Here is a 24,384-nt window from a genome sequence, read left to right as displayed (position 1 = left end):
TGGCATAGGGTAGTAGAAAAGAGGTTAGTTGTTAGGAGTTGTTTGAATTAAATAAAGAGGGAATTCCTAGAATACCCTTATTAGTTAGTTAGACTAGGGTATTATTTGTATAAATAGAGAAGGGGAAGCTTGTAAGAAGGCAGCTTTTGGATATTTTGTAAATGTGGAATAACTGAATTGGAGCAATTCGGTTGGGAGGGAAACTGCTGGCAGTTTCCATTTCATTCTTGTATCTCTTTCTTTCAATACAATTTCATAGATTCAAGATCAAATTGATCTTGGATACATTCTTTTTTCAATCTTTCTACTCTTTCTTTTCGTGATTAATACCAGTTCTAACACTATGCCTCTGGAATACATCCACCTTTACTGCAAACACACTTTCTGACATCTGCTGACTACAAATATGATATGTTGACAACTAATTTGCTTTCTTCTTCTTTCTATAATAGAGGGAGCGGATCGGGAATTAGGAGCTGATGTATTGTCAACGAAGTTTAAATGGTACTACAAAATTAGACCAGGTTGGCCATCTTTTGTTAAAATGCAAATAGAACAAGAATCACCTAAGGCAAATATACTACAAAGTTAAATAGCATAAGGGAGTGCATACATCACAAGAAATGGTGGCTGACAAAAAACCATCAAAACAACATGAAAATTGGACGACGGCGACAGGACACATGTAAAAGAATAAGACTTTGATTCTATAAATTTCAATTTGGTGACTTTGTTAACTTTGACCCTTTTGGAAATATCTATTATATTTTTATTAAAGAAAACATAAAACGGTTAGAGAAAATATTATTTTAAGAAAAGGGGACAAAGCCACCAAATCGAAAGTTAGATAATCCAAATCCTATGATGGACACCATGCAACTGAATGGTTATAACCAAATCATATTAGGTGAACAAAGCATTCATTAAGCTCTGAAAATTATCTCAATTCCTATTACATAAAATAACATTGCATGCAACCGAAGTAAAGTACTAGTGGCAAACAGGTAATAATAAATTTTGCTTTTCAGTTTTTAACAGACTTTCAGAATATGATATGTAACATAAAATGGACAAGTGTAAATGCAATTTAATTTGGTATACACTTGTCTAGATAATATAAAGCAATATCACATCAAAACCAAATTATAAGAAGGCCTTTGATGATTAGCAATCATCATCCTGGTGCTAAATTGCTAATTGAAATGTGATGGAGTCAACTTTTGTATGAGTTTGAAAAACATAACACAGAAAGACAGACAGAAAGAACATACTATTGCCTTGACCATCTTCACCAGAATCTGATAACCCACACTCCACTTGCAGTCGTTTCCGGTGTGTTGCAACTTTATTCTCAATTTCCTCCAAATTTTTAATCCCTCTTTCTTCAAGAGACTCGCGATACTCGATTAAAGCAACCTCCATGCGTCTCAGCTTTTGCCTGTGTAACAACACATGGTAAGGTCCATAAGCATTAACAGCAGGTATAATACAGATAAAAACTTTCAACTGGCATAGCTTTGGGGAGAGAAAGTTCAGTATACCATCTGGAAAACACATCAACTATTCTTAAAGTGGGAATAGAAATTTTGAAGACTGGAGAAACATGTCACAGATAATAAGGATGGGCATTTACTACAAAATTTAACTTATGCATGCATAACAGTGAAGAAATAACTGCTATAGACAACTTAATAGTAGATCACCTACTGAAAGAACAAAAGGAGACAGAAATTAAGACAAGCTATAGTGCTACCTTTGCTCCTCATTCATTCCACTGTCAGCATGAGCTGATAATCTTGTATCAACAGCAGACTCTGATTCATCAGCTTTAGTAAGACCATCATCTGCATTCTCACTACCAGAAGATGAGTAGCTTAACCCAAGATTCTTTCCACTTCTTTGCTCATCATCACTTTCGTCATCCTCCCGAGCCCATTTAGAGGCTGGCAAAACCGGTTCACTCTTCTCCTTTTTCGTGAAGGCTTTTATTTCAGGCTGTGGAATAGAAAGGGTTGGCACTAAAGGTACAGGCCCTTTGCCTTGTGACTGTGAATCATCACCATAGCGATTCCAAGCAGATAATCCCACTGTTTCTGGCTCAGTGCTTGTTTCTCGCCGACTGCTCGGATATTTCCCGGAATTTGCTTGGTTTTGGGCATACTTTAATTCATCATCTAGTTCATAGCCCCTTTGCTTTTCTGCCTCTTCAAGACTTAGCAACCGAGCAACCATCATTTCTCTACCACCAACAAGCGACAACCCATTGTGTCGGCAACGCCTTTCAAGCTCAGCAAGGGGAAGACTCATTAGCTCCTTCGTTGCAGCTCCTCGACCCATTGCCAATGCAGCATCTGGGTTGGTTTTGCCACCGATAACCATATCCTCGGAAGTGACCTGCTCAACCTCAGGAGCATCACCACATATGGAATGGAAAAGTATCACACCAGAGTTCCCAGAGCGAAGGAAAGTGGCTCTTAAGCCATTAACATAAGCATCTGAAAAGAGAAACCAGTCGGCCCACACTTGCAAAACTTTCAGTACTCGTTCCTGAAGTATTTCAGATAAAGATCACAAATAGAATAAGAATAATGATAAGAAATTATATCAATGAGGTTTTCAATTGTTCAGCCTACCTTTAGGGCTTCAGCAGTAATACGCCCCATTATGCTACGATACAGGTCATTAAAACTCTCCATTATATCAGGTAAAGTTGCTTCAAACTTGGTGCGGTATGCTGATGCATTTCTGACAGGAGCACTACTATTATGAAGAATATCAGAAACAAGCATAAGCCTTGCAATTTTAGTTGGAATAGGGGTTTCTTTAAGTGTCAAGGATTCAGTTAAAACATCAACTATCTGCAGTTAAGAAAAGATCATACATAATTAAGGAAGTCAACTTCAAAAAACACAATGAAAGACAATTCAGTAACAGGTCTAATTGAGAACAGGTGACTAACACAAAATGAAAGATAATTCAGGAACAGGTCTAATTGGTAACAGGTCTAATTGAGAACAGGTGAGTAAGTAAATGAGTAGTGTGAGGTCTAATTGAGGACAGGTAACGTCAATCATACTAAGGGCCCTCAAGTAGCATCTAAGCGAAGTAACAGTATTACCTCACCAGCTGCATCAGCATTGTCCAAAGAAAACCCCATAGCCACTTTTATCTGGCTCCTTTCCAATGTTAAAGCACGGAGCATATCCTCAAATTCATCCCTCTGTGGATCAGTTAGTGTTCTTTCAGGCTCTACACGCTGCAAAATTCAATTGAAACAACAAAATATAAATATGATTATATCCTCGAGGAAATGTATTCATCCATAGAAAATACAAACAACAGAGTACCCTGCTTCTTCCTCCAGCATGTGTGGGACCAGACTCCTTTTCATGTTCTGGACTTTTTGCTGTTGGCAATGAGGGTGGAATCCACCTGGAAAAAAATGTTTGTCAAGATGATACTTAACATGATTGACCCTTCAGAAACAACATTATAAAGAAAAACAACCGCAAGTACTTCTTTCTATTTATTGTTTTGGTGATAGCCAACAACATCATTGCCTCATCATAGAGATCAATGCTTTGTCATTGAATATGATTTATGAAAAACATTATGACATTGTTTAATCCATGGAGTCAACCCCACCTACTGAGACTAAGGCTTGGTTTTTCGTAGCTAACAACAAACCAAATACTCTCAGAGAAGAGAGAATTATGAGAGTACCTTCCACTACCCGCTATCATGATAAAAGGTTCAGTCCGCCATCTTTGAAGAGCATCACCCTGCATTGCGAGCAAAATACACACATTTTCAATCATGTACCAACAGTTCACAAACATCTATACTAAACCACTTTGTCAATTGACTCAACTCTGAGCTTTTTCCTTTCTAGGATTTCTTTAATGCTACAAAATACCCACAGTACTTGAGCATTCTATTTTAACCAGTATGTTCCTGGAAGGCAAACTACATTTTCACAAAAATTAAAATTGATGTACCTGAGCAAATGAGTAAAGTCTCCAAACATAGTAGGTGTGTTCCTTCGAGCCAAGAACAAACAAGAAATTGAAAAGAGGATTGCCACGACCCCTTTCCATAATAGCTTGTTCAAAAGCACATCCTCCATCCAGGACATACAAAGCCATAGTATCAATTACATGCCTTAGATGGTCATCCTCAGGAGGTGTAACCATTATGTCAGGAACATTAGGAGTAAGAACCTAGAAACAAGTTGCAAGAACATTAGGAGTAAGAACCACTAAACCAGGAAATTTAGCAGTAATCATTACTTGGTTACAGCAGAAATATATAATAACATGTATGTCTATGCAGGGCAGAAGCACCTGTAAGTATTTTAAGTATTAGTGTATTACTAGCATCTAGTATTTTGTTTATGGATACAAACTTTTACTATCTGATATAAAGGGATATTTAGCCTAAGTAATTCTGTAACCAAACAAAAAGCAAAAGACTTTAGTTCATAGGGAAAGTAGAAAGACAAATTTATGCATATTCCTAAAAAGGCACATTGAACACACATCAAATTCTTGTTTCAAAATCATATTTGATAATGATTTCTGGTCTCATTACTGCATGATACTTCAAGAAGGTTTTGATTTAAATGAATTTGACAATACAAAAACTGAGAACTAACCAATTCAGAGTTCTGATTAGGCACAGAAGTTACTGCTGGACCGGATGGACCAGATAAGATCACAGTATTACCCTGTGAAACAAAGATAGCCTTCAGAATTAATATGTTGAAAAATACAAAATAAAGATAATCATCTTTTCTACTATTTGATAATTTCCCATTTCCTAACACCACATTTAGGATTTCTCTTCCAGAAGAGCAGGGGAGGAGAGAGAGAGAGAGAGGATAACAGAACTACCTCCTTACTCCTGATGGCCATATGCCCAGGTGGGGGTGCAGGCAGTGCTTGCGATGGGAGGGCAACAGACTTTCCCCAGCCAATTTTCAATTCATACTCGTAAACCACAACTCCTGCAAAAATATTTCTCCTCAGTCTAGTATCTACATACTTTTCCAAGCTTGAACTCAATGATTATACAGTCAAACATAACATAGTTGTTAGTTGCATACAATCATTGACTCAACTCCAAACAAAATCAGAGGATTCATTCTTATCTTATATCTGTTTACTATTCATGCTTCCCGGAAACAAAGAAATCAATTGAAATAACTTTTTTTATGGTGAAATAACTATTAGAATACAGAGTTACAATTGCAGAGTCTATAGCCCTTCACCTATGTAGCATGGGTACTTCAAAAATGGTGAAGTACCTACTGCATACGTACCATTTCATTATAATTTTTTTAAATTTGGGCACATACTCCGATCAAGGTTACCAAATTGAGATTCATATCATGAATCGGAAGATCTATTTTCTGAATCGTGAATCGTAAGATACATGATAAATGATTAGAAATAATATATTTTTACATAAATAAAAATGGAGTTTATAGTTTTAAAGTCAGATAATCCTCTAAAAAATATCACAAATAAAAGAAAGAGAAGAGGGGGACAAGCAAAAAAGTCAGCAGTCGACGGAAATAGGTAAAAACACAGCAAGAGTGATATGGGTATTGGTCAAAAAGACAAAAACGTGGACAGGGTACATCTTTTAGGATTCTAAATTGAATAACAAAGCCTAGAATTAATAGGGAGGGTAATTTCAGTATATCCTATCCCCTTCACACTTGAAAACTTCCATGAAAAGTGCCCCAATTTTGAAATTGCATAACCGGGCCCTAGGGACCCGACCTAAAGCATCTAAAAAAACCAGTTAAACCTGGATTTTACGCAAATCAGGAACCGGGTCGCGCATGATCTGACCCGTTTCTCAGCACAATCCTGACTATATCGCGAAAAAACGTTTTTATAGCAATTCTTGCAATTATTCTGAGTCTTCTACGATTCATCTCCATTTGTGATTCTTCTCCAATTCTGTATCACCAACTCTCGATTGTGTGGCATTTCGAGATACGAATCGCAAGTGTTGTGCGAAACTAACTACAATTGTGTGGATTATTCAAAAACTACGTTATTATGGGCTGAGAATTGAAGGTTTTCCCTTTTTTCTATCCCAATCACACCATGGAACTGAATCTTCGAGCTGCATATCATTGGGCTCAAAAATTCCACAAGCAACATCCACACTTTTAAATATCAACCACTACTACATCCTCATTCCTCAATAATTCAATCTTCCTTATTTATGATAAAAGAAATTTGTGAAGCAAGAAGAGAATTACAAGATATGGAGATAAATATCCTCCAGCAGAAAAACTACAATCACAAAAATACAACAGCCATAAAACTCTTTAAAAAAGCATAATGGAACTCAATTTCTATCCATATCCTCCTAAGAAAACAAATGTAAACACTTGGGAGCTTAGAAATTGTGTTGTAACATAGCATGCCAGCCTTCATGCATATCTATCAAGGAAATACATCTAAAGAAACTATGGGCTAGACATCATCCTCTACAATTCAATCAATAGAAGAATACCACAATAACACCACGATTCTTCATTGCTGAGCCTATACAGCTCCTGTGCTCCTCCTAGATAGTGGTATAACATAATAAATTCAGTACTGATAAGCTTGAAGCCAATTGCGAGGTCTATGCTACACTGATAGTCAAGTATCCAAAGGTGGATCCTGAAGCTCGTCAGCTCATTAAATCCAGGTTCCAGGCCAAGATCTCTAATGTCTATTCCTTGGTTTTAGGCCTAATTAGATTGGGAGAAATGAGAATTGTAGGTGAGGGATGTTATTTATAGAGAGAGAAAGTTCAAGGTGGACTTGAGGGAGGAAAATTAGTTAGGGAGGGTCTGATGGCAAGGGGGAAGAATCATGCAGGACGGAATCATGTCACATTTTCTGTTCTCTGGTTTAAACTGAAACTAGGAGTTTCTCCTTGCTGTGAATTTATACTCTCATTTTCCTGTATTTTCTTTTTTATTTTCTCTATAATATAGTTTTCTTTGCAGAGATAGCAATTGAGCCCTATCATACACAAAACAAACTATGCAGAATGATGGCCAGGTGAGAACGTTATACAGTGATCTTTGACAACATATATACAAGATATTGTTGGAAAAGAAGTCAAAAATATTATTTTGAATTTCGAGTTTGAAGCAATTTAGAAATAGTTTAAATAGCATTGTGGAAGCAGACCTGTACTTAACAGAAAAAGGAAAAACAAGAAATAACTTATCTCTTCCCTAGCTTATCTTTCAAATTCATACGAAAAGGAACAGACCTTGCATTTCATCTTTAGCAGCCTGCCCATCAGGTCTGTTCATGAAAGCTACAAAACCACAGTTTCTTTGCCGCCTTCGCTCCTCCTCTGTCCTAGGCCACATTATCTTCACACTAGCAATAGGTCCAAATCTTCCAAAAGTACGGAGAAGAAAATTTTCATCAACCTACAAATATAAAATTGCCCAGATGAGATATACATGTACTTGACTCCCAAAGGATAACAAAGCACATTTGTTGAAGAAGCAATCAAACCTGGGGTGAGAGATTTCCAACATAAAGATTTGTTGTTTGTGGATCAACATCGTCAAATGATCCCGGAAGTTTCCCACTGGGATCAAAGTCATCTGGCAGTTCATCAAAGCGGCTCGACTTATGGTAAGAAAAAAGCCATCAGTAAGAACCCTTCATAAATTCATTGAACACAAGATATGGAATGAAATCCTAAGAATATGATATGCTAATAGTTATTATCGTAATTCATATTATGAAAAACATCCTTCATTTTTGTAATGCACAAAAATCGTAACAGACAAATAAAAGCAAAGCACAAAAAGGTAGATAAAAATGAGATTCTATGGTGCAATTTAGATATACTTATAACAATTAGTCCTGTCCAACAGCATTTCACAATCACTATGAAAAGAAATCTACAACCAATAAGCAAGTCCTGCACATTTTAAGACACAGTTCCTTCGCTCCCCCTTTGTCTTAGACAAAGAAATCTACAACCAACAACCAAATTCCAAGCATTTGCTCCTTCATGCAGCATGCTATCTTGCAAGAAAAATGTATTACTTACAATAGAATGTTCTACAATGCGCCCATCACGATAGTGGTCACGTTCTTGATTTCGCCTCTCCCTCATCTCTTGCTCATGCTTTAGCTCCTCCATAAAATGGTCAATGTTCCTTGACTTTCCTTTCTCTTTCTCCTTTGGCTTCTCCTCCTCTTTCTGCAATGCACAACACAAATACATTAGAACTAGATGCATATAAACTTGAAATCAACAAAATCATCAAAGCTTCAATTGCGATACAGACTTTCCTTTCAGGTTCCTTCCCCTTGGTTGCCAATGGAGGGGGTAGAAAAGAAGGTACATACCTGCAAAGAAACATAAATGATGAACTTCCAAACTAATTTACAAACAATAATTTCAGTAAGTACAAGTATAAGAATTATTAAATTCAGCATTTTTAAAACATTGCTTCAAACTTTGTTCTTTAAAATCACAGGTAATCTGTAGCTTAAGATTGTCACTAAGTAAGCTAGCACACTACTCCATATTAGAGAATAAGAACTAAGAGATATAGTTTACACTTTACACTAAATTACCACCTCAACTAATATTCAAAGTTGACAAAGCTTCACTCCTTTATAAGTTCACACTATTGACACTGAACATATATTTTTTTCCCAAGAGGATAAACTTTTGAGAGCATAGTGACATGCATATGTACATTGCCAGAAACTGCAATGAAGGAACCACAGGCAACCCCCCTCTGTTTCACAATGAGGCAAGAACCTACTACTTTTTCTTACTCAACTGATTGTCTGTATTGCATAAATGATGGACTATTGTGACACTTCGAAATTTATAACAAAATACATTTGGAATATAAAAATTAGTCAGCTAGGAGCAACACAATATATGCCAGCTCACATGGCCCCAAATGCATAGCCTGGGTTGTCCTAGTAACTGGTTCTTCAATTGTGCATACCACTTTTTGATTCACTACATTTCCAATATGGATTTAGGTACCCACAACAAATGCTCTAAGTAGAATACTCTTTTCTTCTTAACTACTAATTAGTACTATATTGATCATCTTTCATGATTTCGTGCATAGGTCATTAGTTAGGAAAAATATATGCAACTTAACGAAAAGGTCTACAAGGAACCTCAACTTCAACAGAAAATAGTAACCAAAATCTCTAGCTTAAGATGCTTTCTGCAATGCACAACACAAATACATTAGAACTAGATGCATATAAACTTGAAATCAACAAAATCATCAAAGCTTCAATTGCGATACAGACTTTCCTTTCAGGTTCCTTCCCCTTGGTTGCCAATGGAGGGGGTAGAAAAGAAGGTACATACCTGCAAAGAAACATAAATGATGAACTTCCAAACTAATTTACAAACAATAATTTCAGTAAGTACAAGTATAAGAATTATTAAATTCAGCATTTTTAAAACATTGCTTCAAACTTTGTTCTTTAAAATCACAGGTAATCTGTAGCTTAAGATTGTCACTAAGTAAGCTAGCACACTACTCCATATTAGAGAATAAGAACTAAGAGATATAGTTTACACTTTACACTAAATTACCACCTCAACTAATATTCAAAGTTGACAAAGCTTCACTCCTTTATAAGTTCACACTATTGACACTGAACATATATTTTTTTCCCAAGAGGATAAACTTTTGAGAGCATAGTGACATGCATATGTACATTGCCAGAAACTGCAATGAAGGAACCACAGGCAACCCCCCTCTGTTTCACAATGAGGCAAGAACCTACTACTTTTTCTTACTCAACTGATTGTCTGTATTGCATAAATGATGGACTATTGTGACACTTCGAAATTTATAACAAAATACATTTGGAATATAAAAATTAGTCAGCTAGGAGCAACACAATATATGCCAGCTCACATGGCCCCAAATGCATAGCCTGGGTTGTCCTAGTAACTGGTTCTTCAATTGTGCATACCACTTTTTGATTCACTACATTTCCAATATGGATTTAGGTACCCACAACAAATGCTCTAAGTAGAATACTCTTTTCTTCTTAACTACTAATTAGTACTATATTGATCATCTTTCATGATTTCGTGCATAGGTCATTAGTTAGGAAAAATATATGCAACTTAACGAAAAGGTCTACAAGGAACCTCAACTTCAACAGAAAATAGTAACCAAAATCTCTAGCTTAAGATGCAATACGTAAAGCTGGAAATGAGTTAATGACAAGGGAAATGCAATTGGACATCAAAATTTAAATTTACCAAGGCTTAAAGAGTTTCATATTAAAACATCTTAATCATCTTTTCAAGTAACTAGTAATAATTATTGCTTTTACAATTTTTTTGGACAGAAAAGCAAATGAAGAAACAGACCTGCATAAAATAGTGAGCATTTTAGTTTTCTTCAAGCATAATTAAGGCTAAATTAAATTTTAGGTCACAGAAATTTTTAGGGAAATTTAAATAGACCCTTAAACTATAGAGTTTGTAATTGGACCCCCAGACACATAGAAATTATGTGTGTTTGATGCTATACATATCCGGTTTTAAGCCTGAATAATAGGTGAAGGTTATCTAAGCGAGTCGACAATCAACATAAATGCTAAGTCATTGCACGGAAGTAACACACTTGTCTTCCAGATACAGCGTTAAAAGAGCAAGGGTCACTACTCACTACATTGCCACCTGAATGTAGTGAAAACTAAGCAAGAATTCCAACATTTGTGTTAACAGGTGCTAGTAAAGAAGTCAGTTCATCAGTCTAAGATATGAATCAAAACATGGAATATAGGTACTCTTGCAGGTAAATCAATGAAACTAGAGCACAATGATTAGGAGGAGGATCATAGCCTTAAATTTTGTAACAAAGAAAGACCTTTAATGTGATTAGTGCTTATGCACCCCAAGTAGGGCTAGAGGAACATCACGAGATAAAATTTTGGGAGGATTTGGAAGATGTAGTCTAGGAAATGCCTTTACGAGAAAAAAAAAATTCTATGAGGGGGTCTTAATGGGCATGTAGGAAGAGGCTTATTGAGTATGTCTGGTATGTCGAATTATGAAGGAACATTTCACTTGAAGACTCTTATTCTAGATCTTGTCTCTGACAAAAAAGAGATCCAACTCAATGTGTCTTTAGTTCTCATGTGCAGAACTGGATTATGTGACATAGCAATAATACTTAGGTTGTCACACAATATAGTTGGTAGTTGAAAAGTGAACTGGAGCTCAATTAGTAATGACTTTACCCACATCAACTCATGAAAAGCCAGAGCAAGATTTCTATATTCGGCCTATGTGTTGGATCTAGAAATAGTGTTATGTTTCTTGGACCGCCATGTGATAAGATTGCGACCAAGAAACAAGCATGCACCTAAAATAGACTTCTTATCATCTAAGTATAAGGCCAAGCTAACATCACAAAAATCTATAAGTTGTAAGGGAGCTTTATGCTTTGTTTGGTTGAAGAGTAGAAAATGAGAGAAGAGAGAAACGAGAGAAAAATAGAGGTGAGAAAAAAAACTGAGAAATAGAGTAGATTTTTATATTGTTTGGTATGAGAGAAAGAGATGAGAAAATATAGATATAATTTTTTGAATGACAATAATCCACACACTAAAAAATATATGAAAATTTTGTTTTATTACTTATTAAAAATTATAACTATAAAATATATAGTAAAAATTATGTTAATGTAATTTTAAAGAATACTTAGGAGGTAAAAAGAATAAAAGAAAAATAATGGTGGAAAAATGTGTAAATAAAATAATATAATATAGGGAATGGTTAAAGGGATTGATTTTGTTATTTCACTCTCCCTTCACTTTCTCCTCACATATGGAGAGAAAGAATTTTGGTGGGTCCTACACAATTTTTTTTCTCTCCTCCCTTACTCTCTTCTCAACCAAACAAGGGAAAAGTCCAATTTCTCTATGATTTTTCTCCCCTTAACTTCTTTCATCTCTTTCTCCACCCAACCAAATGAAGGCTTAGTGTTGATTGAATAGACAACCCATATGAAATAGTGCCTGAGAGATACCTTTGAATTCTCTTAACAACAGACCAATGAGTTTGAAGGGGTAACCAAGAAATTGGTAGACTTTGTTGACACTAAAAGCCAAGTCAAGTCTAGTTATTGGTGCATACTGTCAGGAACCAACAATGGACCTATAAAAAGTTGGATCTTCTTAACAATGTGACCCTTGTTGTGAGTTGGCAATTTCTTGACATATATGAGCAGACATAGGTTAATTTGATTCCATATGAAGCCTTTCAAGGAGATCTGTTATATATTTAAATTGAGATAAAAGTAGGTGTCCATCAGAAGATATTTTACTTCTATACCAAGAAAGCAATCTAATTTGCCAAGTTACTTGAGAGCAAATGTAAAGCTAGGATCATATGTAAGTTGATGACATGAGGTGAAGAGGAACTTGCGACTATGATATCATCTACATAGACTAAGACATATAGCCTATATGCAGTAGAGGTGTGAATGCAAAGAGAGTAATCGCATTTGCTGACTTTGAACCCAAGCTTAAGAAGAGTCCCTTTTAACCTTTCAAACTATTGTCTACTAGCTTGTTTGAGCCTAAAAATTGCATTACGTAGTTTGAAAACCAAAGACTTGTCACTATGCTAGAAACCCATTGATTGAGCCGTTGAGTCATGTATACTTCTTCATCTAGAAACTCATTCAAAAATGCATTATTAATGTCTAGTTGCTTAATAGGCCAGTGATAAGAAATAACTAGAGATAATAAAATTTTGATAGTGACAGTTTTGATCACATGTGAAAAGGATCCATTATAATCTACTCCATGCTTTTGATGAAAACCCTTAACTACAAGCCTTGCTTTATACCTATGAACAGTCCCATTAGGGTTTTCTTTGGTCCTAAAAACCAAATTGCATCCTATTGTTTGCTTCTGAGGAAGAAGAGGAACCAAGGACCAAGTTCCCAATGCCATAAGAGCATCATATTATGCTTGCATTGCTCGCTGCCAGACAAGATATGCTAAAGCAGTATTGACATTTGTGGGATCAGTTGGCATTTGTAGGATCCGTTGGCATTTGTAGGATCAGTTGGAACTTTAGGATCAGTTGGAACTTGTAGGATCAATTTGAGTCAATAAGACTCTTGGCATAATGATCTTAAAATTTCCAGATTTGGACTCTTTTTAAATGGGGAGTAATGAAACTGGAGCAGGAGGAGAAGAAAGTGAAGAGAAGAAATAATGAGATAAGACAATGGGTGAAGCAGGTAACGAGTGAGTGCAAAGAATAGAAGATACATGGATTGAAGACATTGAAGGAGATGACAGAGAATTGGCATGTGCAGAAGCTAATGGAATAGAATGTGCGAGAGAAGTGTGAGAAAAATCAGAAAAATGAGAATTTCCAAGAAAATTACTAGAATCAGAAACACCACTAGGATTAGGAACAACATATGGCCTTGAATGTATAATATGAGAAATAATATTAGACTGAGATGTGGAACTAGGAAAATGTAGAATAGAGGATTTATAGGCAAAGGGAAGCAATACTGATTGAGAATTACATCTTTGGAGACAGAGTCTATCATCCCTAGAAAGAAATTTATATCCTATGTAAGTAGAAGAGTAACCTAGGGGAAAACACTCAGAAGACCAGAAATCAAGCTTATGCTTTTTATAAGATCTGAGAAAGGGAAAACAAGCAATGGAGACATGAAAAGAACTATGAATAGTTCTCTGAAGAAGTCCATGAAAAGAATAGAGACATTCTTTTGTGAGAACTTTGAAGCAAGAGTTGATTACATTGTATCAAATTGTGAACTGTGTCACGTGATGCGGCCGTAATATAAATATAATATTATGAAATTGTGCTTGAACCTTGAGAGATGGATCATAGTTGCAAACAAAGTCTATGACTTCTTGTCTTAGTTTGAGAGTTGTAGAATAGGGGTAGTTCCTCTCATAGGTGCCATGAATGAATGCAACCAACAACCCTAGGTTGATGGATTTCAGACAGAGAATTCAGAATCAAGGAGAAAATAGACTGTCATTGTTCCTCTCGACGCAGATAGGAGGATTCACATGATTGATTAGACGATCCTCATCACTAAGAAATCGATATGGAATCTCAAATCCAAGAACAAATTGATTTGCACGATTCAAAGCAAGAATCGCCATCATGAATTAGTGTCATACCAAAAAAATCTTATCAGTTAGTTTCATGGACAGAAGCATAAGCATGAGAGGAGAAGAAACCGCCTAAAGTGGTTGCACAGGAAGCGGAGACGAAGGTGGAGAACCGATGCAGATTCTAGTGGGATCAACATTGGCAGTGGTCATAACTAGCATGATACCATGTAAACAAATAAGAAAAGAGAAGAAAGGAGATAAAGTAAACTTGATAGGAAACTCTGGATTTCTATTAATGATTTTGTTAAACCACTACAATGAAGAGGAATGTATATTTATACTTTAGCTCGTACAAATACTCAAATTGTAAGTCTTGACACTATTTGTAACTAACTTGAAACTAACTCTAACTAGCCTTAGTCCTATTCTCTAGAAAAAAAATTACATGCCTAGTTTTCAAGCATGATGAGTCATTTACCATTCCAACTCTATCAAACACCGAGGAATGGATGATATGCAAGAATATTGATTAATTGTGCCTTGGATAGGATATATTTGAGTAGTTTAAAAAATTAGGATATATTATTGACACCACAATTTTGAACAATTCCAATATTTATATTAACACGAACAAAGCTGACCATCCACAACAAGTTTTGTCTGAGTTTATATAATAAGGTGACCTTCAAGAACATCAGATCTAAATATTTTCAGCTATCTCTCGAAATTGATTATTTCTCTACGTTAACAAAACATACAACATATAGATGAGTTCAAAAACATATAGCTTCTGCTTGAAAAAATACTAGAGACGCCATATTTAAACAAATACTGTTTAGACTAAATTAGTCATGTCATTGAATCTACCATTATTCATGAAAATAAACTAAAGTACTCGTCTTATTATGCCTGTAAGTACAAACCTAATTAAAATAAGGCTATACCTGAAAAACATGTGGTTTTACTACTTACGTTGCCTAATTAAAAGAGCACAGAAACATGGTTAATCAAAAGCATTTATTTACCTACTTCCCTTCTTTGGACCAGATACCCCATCTTTGGACTTTTCACCTGCCATCCGCGAATGAATAAAAAAGCCCATACTTTTATTAAACTTGTTATATAAAATAACAGCAAAAACTATGTATCTATCCACAACATGAAAAACATATATAATCAAGACTTCAAAAGAGATGAGGCAAAAATAATATAAATAGGAGGGTCAGGAAGAACAGAAATTATCAGTCGTACTAACCGTCTAAGTCATCTTTCAATTTGTCATTGGGATTAATTGTTCCTCCGCGAACAAAAGTCTTTGACCCAGGAGCATTATCCCCTTGAAATGACTCCACAAACTCAGCATATAAGCGAGCAGTCTCGTCTTCTGCTCTCTGCAAGAGACAAAAACCATTAAGATACCGACGAAACTTCTTTCCTAAGCTCTAATAAGAAATAACTAAATAGGATAGATCAAACCTACCTTCTTCTTTGCCTCCTCCTCTTCTCTGTGCTTCTGGAATGGTGTCTTCTTCCTTGTGATGGAGAAGGAACTCATCTTTGCATTACTATACGGACCCTGCGAAAAAAAAATGAACATATTTCGTGACTTCGAGTCTTAAACTTGGTATGAAATGAGACTGCATCTGCATCAGGTTTTCCAAACACGACTTCTAGTTTTCACTTTATCATTTCTCATTCTTTAGAAACAACTTCCACTTCAAATTTCCATCATTCAAAAACTAATTGCCTTGGACAAAGAAAAAATTAATAGCACAAATAAATGCAGAGAAAAAAACATACACAATACGATACGAGCTAACGACAGCATCATCAAATTCAGGTGGTCCTCTAAACAGAACTAACAAGTAACTACCAAAACAAAATTAACATATTTCGTGACTTCGAGTCTTAAACTTGGTACGAAATGAGACTGCATCTGCATCAGGTTTTCCAAACACGGCTACTAGTTTTCACATTATCATTTCTCATTCTTTAGAAACAACTTCCACTTCAATTTTCCATCATTTAAAATCTAATTGCACAAATGAATGCAGAAAAAAGACCTAGAAAATGAATTGCATCATCAAATTCAGGTGGTCCTCTAAACACAACTAACAAGCAAATACCATACCAAAACACAATATATCTTACAAAAACTAGATGAAAGTAATAACATTGAACATATATTTTACAAATTTTCTAAAAGGAATCGCCCAAATTCTCAAGTCAGTAACCGAAACTAACTGTGCCCCAAAAGATGCTTATCCAATTACAAACTATAAAACCTCCAAAGGGCGGCCCAGCGCGCGCATGAGTCTGTTTCCGGGATTTGAACTCGTGACTTCCACCGAATCACGAATAAATAAACAATCTTACCATTGCGCCGAGTTTCAGCCTAATCTATAAAACCCCATTTCAAGATAAATGATAAAAAATAAGAAAAAGTGTAGCAATTAACGAAAAAGGACATTAAGAATATTGAATTAAGAGAGATGGGGGAAATCGGAATGAAGAGAGATGCGATAGAAAGGTGAATCGAAGAGAGAAGAGAGAAATGAGAACCTAACCTTTCTTCTTCACTCGGAACCAACCAAGGTGTTTCTGTGTCTATGTATCTATATATGTATTTCAATATTTCTTATGTAAAATGGTTATACACATTAACCAAACACACCCTTATTAGTGAAAATACACCATTCTTATTATGTAAAAGTTTAATTATCATTTAAATCGAATTAGTATAAATGAATGATGTAGAAACTTTTACACTAACAAATAGGAATGGCAATGGGACGAATCAGGGTCGGGCTTATGCTTACTCAACCAGAACCTAAAATCCAAAACTCGAACGTGAACCTAAATTAAGCGGCATGAAAATCTCCGAGCCCGTTAGCTTTTAGGTAACTCGAACCCGATGGAAATCCGCTCAAAACATATATATATATATATATATATATATTATGAGGAGTGATTCGTTTACCCTCAAGTTAAGTTACACTGTTATGCTCAATTTCACTAATTCATTTTCTTATATCTAACGGACCAAATGAGTTAACCTTAAAAATTATTTAAAATTTATCTTTTTCTTTCTCATCACTTATTGCACTCACACATTGGTCAATTGGATCTAAGAAAATGAATGAGTGAGAATAAGTGTAACTAATATAACTTAACTTGGATGTAATGTATCTTTCCTCATATTCTATATATATGTTAAATTTCTTTATATATATATAAGGATGGATTTGTTTAAATCGAAAGTTGAGTTAAACTTAATATCAATCATTTATTTTCTTAAATATAACGATCATAAGTGTGAGTAAAATAAGTGATGAGAGAAAAAGAGAAATCTTAAATATCTTTTAAATTTCATACATTTGGTCCACTAGATTTAAGAAAATGATTGATTGAGATTGAGTATAACTAGTGTAACTTAGCTTTGGTATAAACACATTTCTCCTATATATATATATATATATAAGTTTTATATATGTATTTATATTTAATTTATTAATTTTACCTACATTAATCAGGTTTGGGACGAGTTCGGGTTTAGGTATTAATTATATCAAACTCGAACTCGAAAGTTGAATTTGGGTAAAACGTGAATCTCAACTTAGTTACATCAAGTATTTGCTGTTAAATTCGGGTTAAGTTCGGATGAATATACATGAGGTCAATTTTTATTGTCTTCCATATTGATACTATATAAATATTAGAGTAAATTACACTGACATCTCCTGAGCTTTAGCGAAATTACATTGACCACCCCTGCACGTGAAATAAGTATAATCTTTTAAACAAAAAATGTGATAAATGTAATTCAGTTAAACAAAACATGGTATATTATGGAGAGAAGTCTAAATAATATATAAGTCAATACCTCTTTATTATTTTTGGTTCGTTATGATATAATATAAGAGCGATCTAAACAATATCTCTTTCGAATTGTTGATGCATTATGTAACAAAAAATAATAAAGATACATTCATTTGTATATTATTTGGACTTGTCTCCAAAATATACTATGTTTTGTTTAACTTAATTGCAATTATCACATTTTTTGTTTAAAAGATTACATTTATTTCTTATGCAGTAAAAAATATGGTGTTTATATAGACGTAGAAAAGTGAGAGGTAATTTACATAATTTCACTAAAACTTAGGGGGTGTCAATGTAATTTATTATATTCTTCTCATTATCATCAATTGCTACATTTTAATTTTAGATTAATATTTTCACAAATAAATTAAAATTTAAAAAATTAAAAGACATTCATTTATTATGAGAGAATAAAGAAGGCACTAAAAATGAATCTGTGGGTACCCGCTCGATACCAACCCAAATTTAATAGGAAAATCCAATGTGATTGAGTTTGGATTCGGTTTTACCCGATTTTAATTTTCGCGTTCGGTTTTACCCGATTTTATTTTTCAGGTTCGATTTTACTAGATTTTAACTTTCAGGTTTGATACAGTTGATACATTACCTCGAACACACTTAATATATATAAAATTACAAAATTACACATAAATATATATATAATTACATGTTTCAAGCATGTTCTCATCATGTTCGGGTTACTCAAAACCCGATGGATTTGGGAATGATATCATTGTTTATAATCCTATTTAATTCGGGTTCGAATTTTGGATTTCGGAGCTGAGTAAGCACAAACCTAAATTCGATCCGATTCATTATCACTCAGATAATATGAACTAAGTTTGAAATAAAACCTATTTGCAACATGTACAATATGGTAAAACTAAATTACTCGTAAACAATATATCCCTTTTTGATATTAAAACGAATCTTATATAAATCCTAAACAAATTATTCTAAAAACCCTCTTAATAATAAAAAATGACATTTGTCCATTAGGATGTTTAGTTATGAGAATGTAGTATTAGTATAACAATAATAGTAAGTATACAAAGACAAACTATTAAACTACCTTGATAATTGTTTAAGACCAACTTTCTATTTTTCTAAAGGACAAAACAACCAACAAATTCTATTATACAATAAAAATAAAAAAAAGTGATATATGTTAAAGGTGTACTTTCTTTATTAATAATTAATTTATAAGTGACATATATTATTTTTTTATTTTGTTGGAGATAGGTTTGTAAACGAGCTGAACCAAGTCAAATCAGAGCTCAACTTAGTTAAGCTTGATAAGGATTTGTCCAGCTAGAAACTCGACTCGACTTTGATACGAGTTGTTTTTTTAGTTCGAATTCAGCTCGGTTAAAGTTCATGAACTGTTTGGCTTAAATCGAATTGGTTCATTTGCACAACTCAAAAAATTAATTCATTTTCTAAAAATATCGCACAAGATTATATTTATTAATATAACCTTGTTTACAAATAATAATAATAATAATAATAAACATAAAAAATAATGCATAGTTCATGGTATAATAACAATAGACATAAAAAATAATTTATATAAGTCAGTTCATGAACCTAACGAGTTAAACTATATCCAACTTATGTTCGACTCATTTATTTAACAAGCTTAATTTTTAGCTCAAGTTCGACTCGTTTCATTCATGAACCAAGTTTGTCAACGTAATTTTAACAGTCAGAATGTTACACCTATGATTAATAGCAATAATACGTTCACGACAATAAAATTAATAATAAAGCACCTAATCGGAATCAACACTTTAATCCTCTTCATTTAGTTGTGCGATTGGTTTAAGCTTTAAAAAAGTGTATCAAATATAATCAATATGATTTAAAACATAGCAATATATACATGTGTGTTATAAAATATCACAAATAAAATATAGGTACAACTTTGGAGTTGGAACTTAAGATTAAGTTTGGAAGACACTTAAAAATATTACACACTTAAACATTATATATTATTTCGGTCTAGTTTGGATCGGTCTGGATCCAAGAAGTGAAATCAAAATTCGGATCGGAACAATCAATCTTTAAAAAATAAGTCCAAAACGATCCAAACACATTCAGTTTTTACGGTTTCAGTCTATTTTTGGATCGGTTTTCAGTTTTAATTTTGGACTGGTTTGAATTTGAATACCCCTAGTTTGAGATATCATTTGGAATAGCAGATCCTTGTCCAAAATATCGATATTCTACCTTATAAACCTGAAAAGTGTCATGGTGTGGTGTATACTGTATAGATAACGGTGCTAGGTTAGATTTGCTTTCGAGGTCATTTTGTTAGGCTTACACATTTTTTGTACTACCAATGATATTTCATACTCTTTTTGGGTAATGAACTAATCTTTTTCGAGATATATGACTACTAACTACACCTCCCAGTAAGTGTCATTCATAGGAATCAAATACTTTAACTTTTACCATCCTTATAAAAGTCCAAGCTTTAACAAGTCCTTGCTTAGTGTCTCTAATTTGGACTCGTCTATGGAACATTTCTTGGGTGTTTGTATATATTAATTAGTGGTTTGTGATTTACATCATAGCTAATCAATGATCCACATTCCCTACCAGTCTTAGTGTTTCTATATATTACTTCGGATTGTCCTTAGCCATAAAATAATGCAGAAAGAACAATGATGTATTGTCCTAAAGTATATCTCAAACCAATGACAATGAAAGAAAAACATAAAAAAAATAATGAATATTTAATTTTTTAATTGACATATCATGTTTTTTATTGGTTTATAACGTATCACTTCTCTTTGTTCTCAAGGGATATGTTATTTTGTTTCAATCCAATTCACTGCCTATAACATTGCACTCAACCTTGTGAAAAACATTTAATTTCTTATACATAAGATGAGGCATAGTCTTAGTCATATAAAAAAAAAAGCCTGTGAAATAGTATGATTAGGGAATAGGAATAACCCACAATTACAAAAAATTGCTCCATTTAACTGAAATAACCATAATGGCACACACGATATTGATTAAAATGCGAATATAATTGTAATATGGATTTAATATATATATATTGATAGTGTAAATATTTTTTATGCTCTCAGTAAATTATCCATCATCAATATATTAATTATCATTAACCCTCAAACAAAAATAATATAAAACAATAATGAAATATGTGCCGACAGTGTAAAAAACTTTTCAGCGACGGTGCATATATTTTAAACTGTTGTAATATTGGTTAACAAAACATTTATGTTAAAGTATTGATATTGGCTCAAAGCATTCATGTTAGTTCCATTTATAAGCTGTGGTGGAGCCTAATTAGGTGGGGTGGCAGTTGCCCTCCAGAAGTTTTGACTGTATACTTCCCAAACTTTTTTTTTTTTTGAAAAACTCACCCAAAAACATAATATATTCGAATAAACACATAGGGCGACTCAATACACAAGACTTTCATCTAATATCTGTCGGGAAAAGTAGATCGCATCTATATCTCCATGAGCGAAGAAATTGTTTCCAAATATTTGAATAAACACATGAGAACTATTTTTTGTATTATCAATAAAACTAAGAAAACTCAAGTTTATAGGCAGTGTTAAAGCTCTTGTTCCTTCAAAATTCTAGTTAGTTTCACTACTATCAATCATAGGACAGTTGTTACTAGTTCTGAACATTTCAGACTAAGCTCAAGAATAAAAATTGCTGAGGAGAGTTTACAGTTACATAAATAAAAAATCCATGAGTTTAATAGATAAATGAATAAAAGTTACTGAGCAAGAGGATTAAATACCATTGCAGCCTTATCATGAAAAATCACCGGAAAAGAATAGAATGTATGCTAGGCAGTGTTGTCAAGCTCATTATCTGATGGTGCTACATGTGCAGGGTCCTCCACAGAAGGGTTGGATCCAAGCTGATGATATGATGGTGCTATAAAGCTCTCGCTATGTGTGAGGTCTTCCGGTGAAGGGTTGGACCAAAAGCTGATGATCTGATAGTGCTGTAAAGCTCTCGCTATGTCCGAGGTCCTCCTCAGAAGGGTTGGACCCAAGTTGATGATCTGGTGGTGCTTTAAAGCTCTCGCTATGTCCGAGATCCTCCTCAGAAGGGTTGGACCCAAGCTGATGATTTGATGGTGCTGTAAAGCTCTCGCTAGGTCTGCGGTCCTCCTCAGAAGGGTTGGACCCAAGTTGATGATCTGATGGTGCTGTAAAGCTCTCGCTATGTCCGAGATCCTCCTCAGAAGGGTTGGACCCAAGTTGATGATTTGATGGCGCTGTAAAGCTCTCGCTATGTCCGAGATCCTCCTCAGAAGGGTTGGACCCAAGCCGATGATCTGATGGTGCTATAAAGCTCTCCCTGTGTCCAAGGTCCTCCTCAGAAGGGATGGACCCAAGCTGATGATCGAATGGCGCTATAAAGCTCTCCCTATGTCTGAGGTCCTCCTCAGAAAGGTTGGACCCAAGCTGATAACCTGATGGTGCTATAAAACTCCAGGTATGTGTGGGGTCCTCCACAGAAGGGTGGGACCCAAGCTGATGATCCGATGGTGTCGTAAAGCTCCTGCTATGTCTAAGGTCCTCCTCAGAAGGGTTGGACCCAAGCTGATGATCTGATGGTGCTATAAAGCTCTCCCTATATCTGAGGTCCTCCTCGGAAGGGATGGACCCAAGCTGATAACCCGATGGTGCTATAAAATTCCCACTATGTGCGGGGTCCTCCACAAAAGGGTGGGACTGAAGCTTATTATCTGATGGAGCTATAAAACTCCCACTACGTGTGAGGTCCTCGACAGAAGGGTTGGACTGAAGCTTATTATCTGATGATGCTATAAAACTTTCGCTATGTGTGCGGTCCTCAGTAGAAGGGTTGGACCCAAACTGGTTATTTGATGGTGCTATAAAGTTTCCGCTGTGTGTGGGGTCCTCTGCAGAAGGATTGGGCCCAAGCTGATAATCCGATGGTGCTATAAAGTTCTCGCTATGTGCAGGGTCCACGGAAGGGTTGGACTCGGTATATGATGATGATGATAACTGAAGATAATTGGAGTGAGAGAACTTAGGTGGGAGTTTCATAAGTGGCTCATTTCCACTGACCTTTCTATATGCCATTCCAAGGGCATATCCTAAAGCCCGTGAAACCGAAACACAAACTGCATTTCCAATTTGACAGTACCTTCAAAAACAATATCATAACAAAACGAGTACACATGATTAATTGCATGGAGATTTGCTAAAACATAGTTTCTAGCTATTAATTGAAGATTGCTTCTACAAATTGCATCAGATACATATAATATTAGAGTAAAATAACAAATAGGTCCCCCATTTATCCAAGCCCCACCAACTCGATCCTTTGGCGAAAATTGTCCACAAATTGGCCACACTTTTGTTTGGAGTACCAAGTTGATAACAATTACTATTATTAATAACAATTTGACATTTCAGTATTTCACTCTAAAATATCATCATTAAATGATGGTTTCATACCTCTCTTTAACAGTCCCGTAGAATCTATAATAATCAGGAAAACCTTGCAGCCTAGCAAATTCTCGTACTGTGAGGATCCGATCCTGCTCTGGATGCAATATTACCTAGAAAGAGTTGGAAATCTATAAGCGAATGGTTTATAAGATTTGTGTAACAAATCGAACGGTTTATAAGATTTGTGTAACAAATCAAATGCTGGGATAATACCTGGTTATGACAACTTGGGAACGTCAGCGCTGTGGGAACGGTCTCATCCCACCACAACCTTGCAAATGGCCTACATATATGGAAAATGTAGATTAGGAGTCTTCAAAATGTAAAGCAAAAAAATACCAGATACTGAATTGGAAAAATCACCTCTTAGACTTCCCTTGTTCAAAGGTAAAGACATAATCTGGGACCTGAAACCAAATAGGAAAGTTGGACAAGCTTAATTTTAAATCCATCCCATTCTAAAGCTGAATTACAACAACAACAAAAGCCTTAGTCTCACTAGGTGGAGTCAGGTACTTGAATTGAATGACGTCATAATGCTCTATGAAACATTGTAAAGCACAAATTAAGAAACCGAAACAGATAATGACCCATTTGAAACTGAGTAACTTCAAATGCTTGGATAGACTATAAACATCTAATAACATCTTATATTTCCTTATATGTGACCATAAATGTATTATATATAATCATGAAATATTGTATGCTATAGATCTCTTCATATAGTTATTTCAAACTTCCATGCAAAAGCATTACTATGGAGAAACCAACAGGGGGAACATTGAAGATGAATGACATGTATGCTTTTGTTTTCAAAAGAAGGTTTGAGTTAAAAGTTGGCCAACAAACACGAAACT

The 24,384-nt window shown here is 34.8% G+C and overlaps 2 protein-coding genes and 1 long non-coding RNA gene across 8 annotated transcripts in view; 1 reads left to right on the top strand and 2 right to left on the bottom strand.

The window, feature by feature from the left end:
- Positions 1 to 16,805, bottom strand: part of LOC109331566 (protein RRC1-like) — an 18,006-nt gene extending 1,201 nt beyond the window's left edge. For 2 of the 5 annotated variants that reach the window (XR_002105809.1, XM_019566148.1), the window contains exons 1-17: positions 16,733 to 16,805; positions 15,646 to 15,741; positions 15,421 to 15,556; positions 15,191 to 15,236; positions 9,330 to 9,390; positions 8,092 to 8,244; positions 7,545 to 7,661; positions 7,291 to 7,456; positions 4,893 to 5,005; positions 4,655 to 4,726; positions 3,999 to 4,220; positions 3,724 to 3,782; positions 3,348 to 3,432; positions 3,119 to 3,256; positions 2,634 to 2,858; positions 1,754 to 2,547; positions 1,272 to 1,438 (exon numbers count right to left, since the gene is read on the bottom strand). Coding sequence is in view for 4 of the 5 variants with exons in the window: in XM_019566148.1 (XP_019421693.1) it covers positions 1,272 to 1,438; positions 1,754 to 2,547; positions 2,634 to 2,858; positions 3,119 to 3,256; positions 3,348 to 3,432; positions 3,724 to 3,782; positions 3,999 to 4,220; positions 4,655 to 4,726; positions 4,893 to 5,005; positions 7,291 to 7,456; positions 7,545 to 7,661; positions 8,092 to 8,244; positions 9,330 to 9,390; positions 15,191 to 15,236; positions 15,421 to 15,556; positions 15,646 to 15,720 (2,629 nt within the window). In the remaining variant the exon portion in view is untranslated. Of the gene's footprint in view, positions 1 to 1,271; positions 1,439 to 1,753; positions 2,548 to 2,633; positions 2,859 to 3,118; positions 3,257 to 3,347; positions 3,433 to 3,723; positions 3,783 to 3,998; positions 4,221 to 4,654; positions 4,727 to 4,892; positions 5,006 to 7,290; positions 7,457 to 7,544; positions 7,662 to 8,091; positions 8,245 to 8,332; positions 8,423 to 9,329; positions 9,391 to 15,190; positions 15,237 to 15,420; positions 15,557 to 15,645; positions 15,742 to 16,732 lie in introns of those variants that run through there. The other 3 variants (XM_019566151.1, XM_019566152.1, XM_019566150.1) reach the window with 3 other exon arrangements.
- LOC109331567 lies at positions 13,763 to 14,505 on the top strand. The gene is made up of 2 exons (XR_002105810.1): positions 13,763 to 13,858; positions 14,316 to 14,505. It is a non-coding gene; the product is annotated as an uncharacterized LOC109331567 (long non-coding RNA).
- The window catches only part of LOC109331481 (DNA (cytosine-5)-methyltransferase 1-like), a 13,196-nt gene continuing 10,458 nt past the window's right edge, over positions 21,647 to 24,384 (bottom strand). Inside the window, exons 20-25 of one of the 2 annotated variants that reach the window (XM_019566016.1) lie at positions 23,891 to 23,934; positions 23,741 to 23,810; positions 23,534 to 23,637; positions 22,132 to 23,219; positions 21,909 to 21,992; positions 21,647 to 21,877 (exon numbers count right to left, since the gene is read on the bottom strand). In XM_019566016.1, the coding sequence (XP_019421561.1) occupies positions 21,858 to 21,877; positions 21,909 to 21,992; positions 22,132 to 23,219; positions 23,534 to 23,637; positions 23,741 to 23,810; positions 23,891 to 23,934 (1,410 nt within the window). In that variant the 3' untranslated portion in view covers positions 21,647 to 21,857. Of the gene's footprint in view, positions 21,993 to 22,131; positions 23,220 to 23,533; positions 23,638 to 23,740; positions 23,811 to 23,890; positions 23,935 to 24,384 lie in introns of both variants that reach the window. The other variant, XM_019566015.1, reaches the window with a different exon arrangement.

This window comes from Lupinus angustifolius, chromosome LG17 (assembly GCF_001865875.1).
Source record: "Lupinus angustifolius cultivar Tanjil chromosome LG17, LupAngTanjil_v1.0, whole genome shotgun sequence".
In the NCBI taxonomy this organism is placed as follows: Eukaryota; Viridiplantae; Streptophyta; class Magnoliopsida; order Fabales; family Fabaceae; genus Lupinus; species Lupinus angustifolius.
Note: the sequence above shows the minus strand (reverse complement) of the source record. Positions and strands in the feature narration are given on the sequence as shown.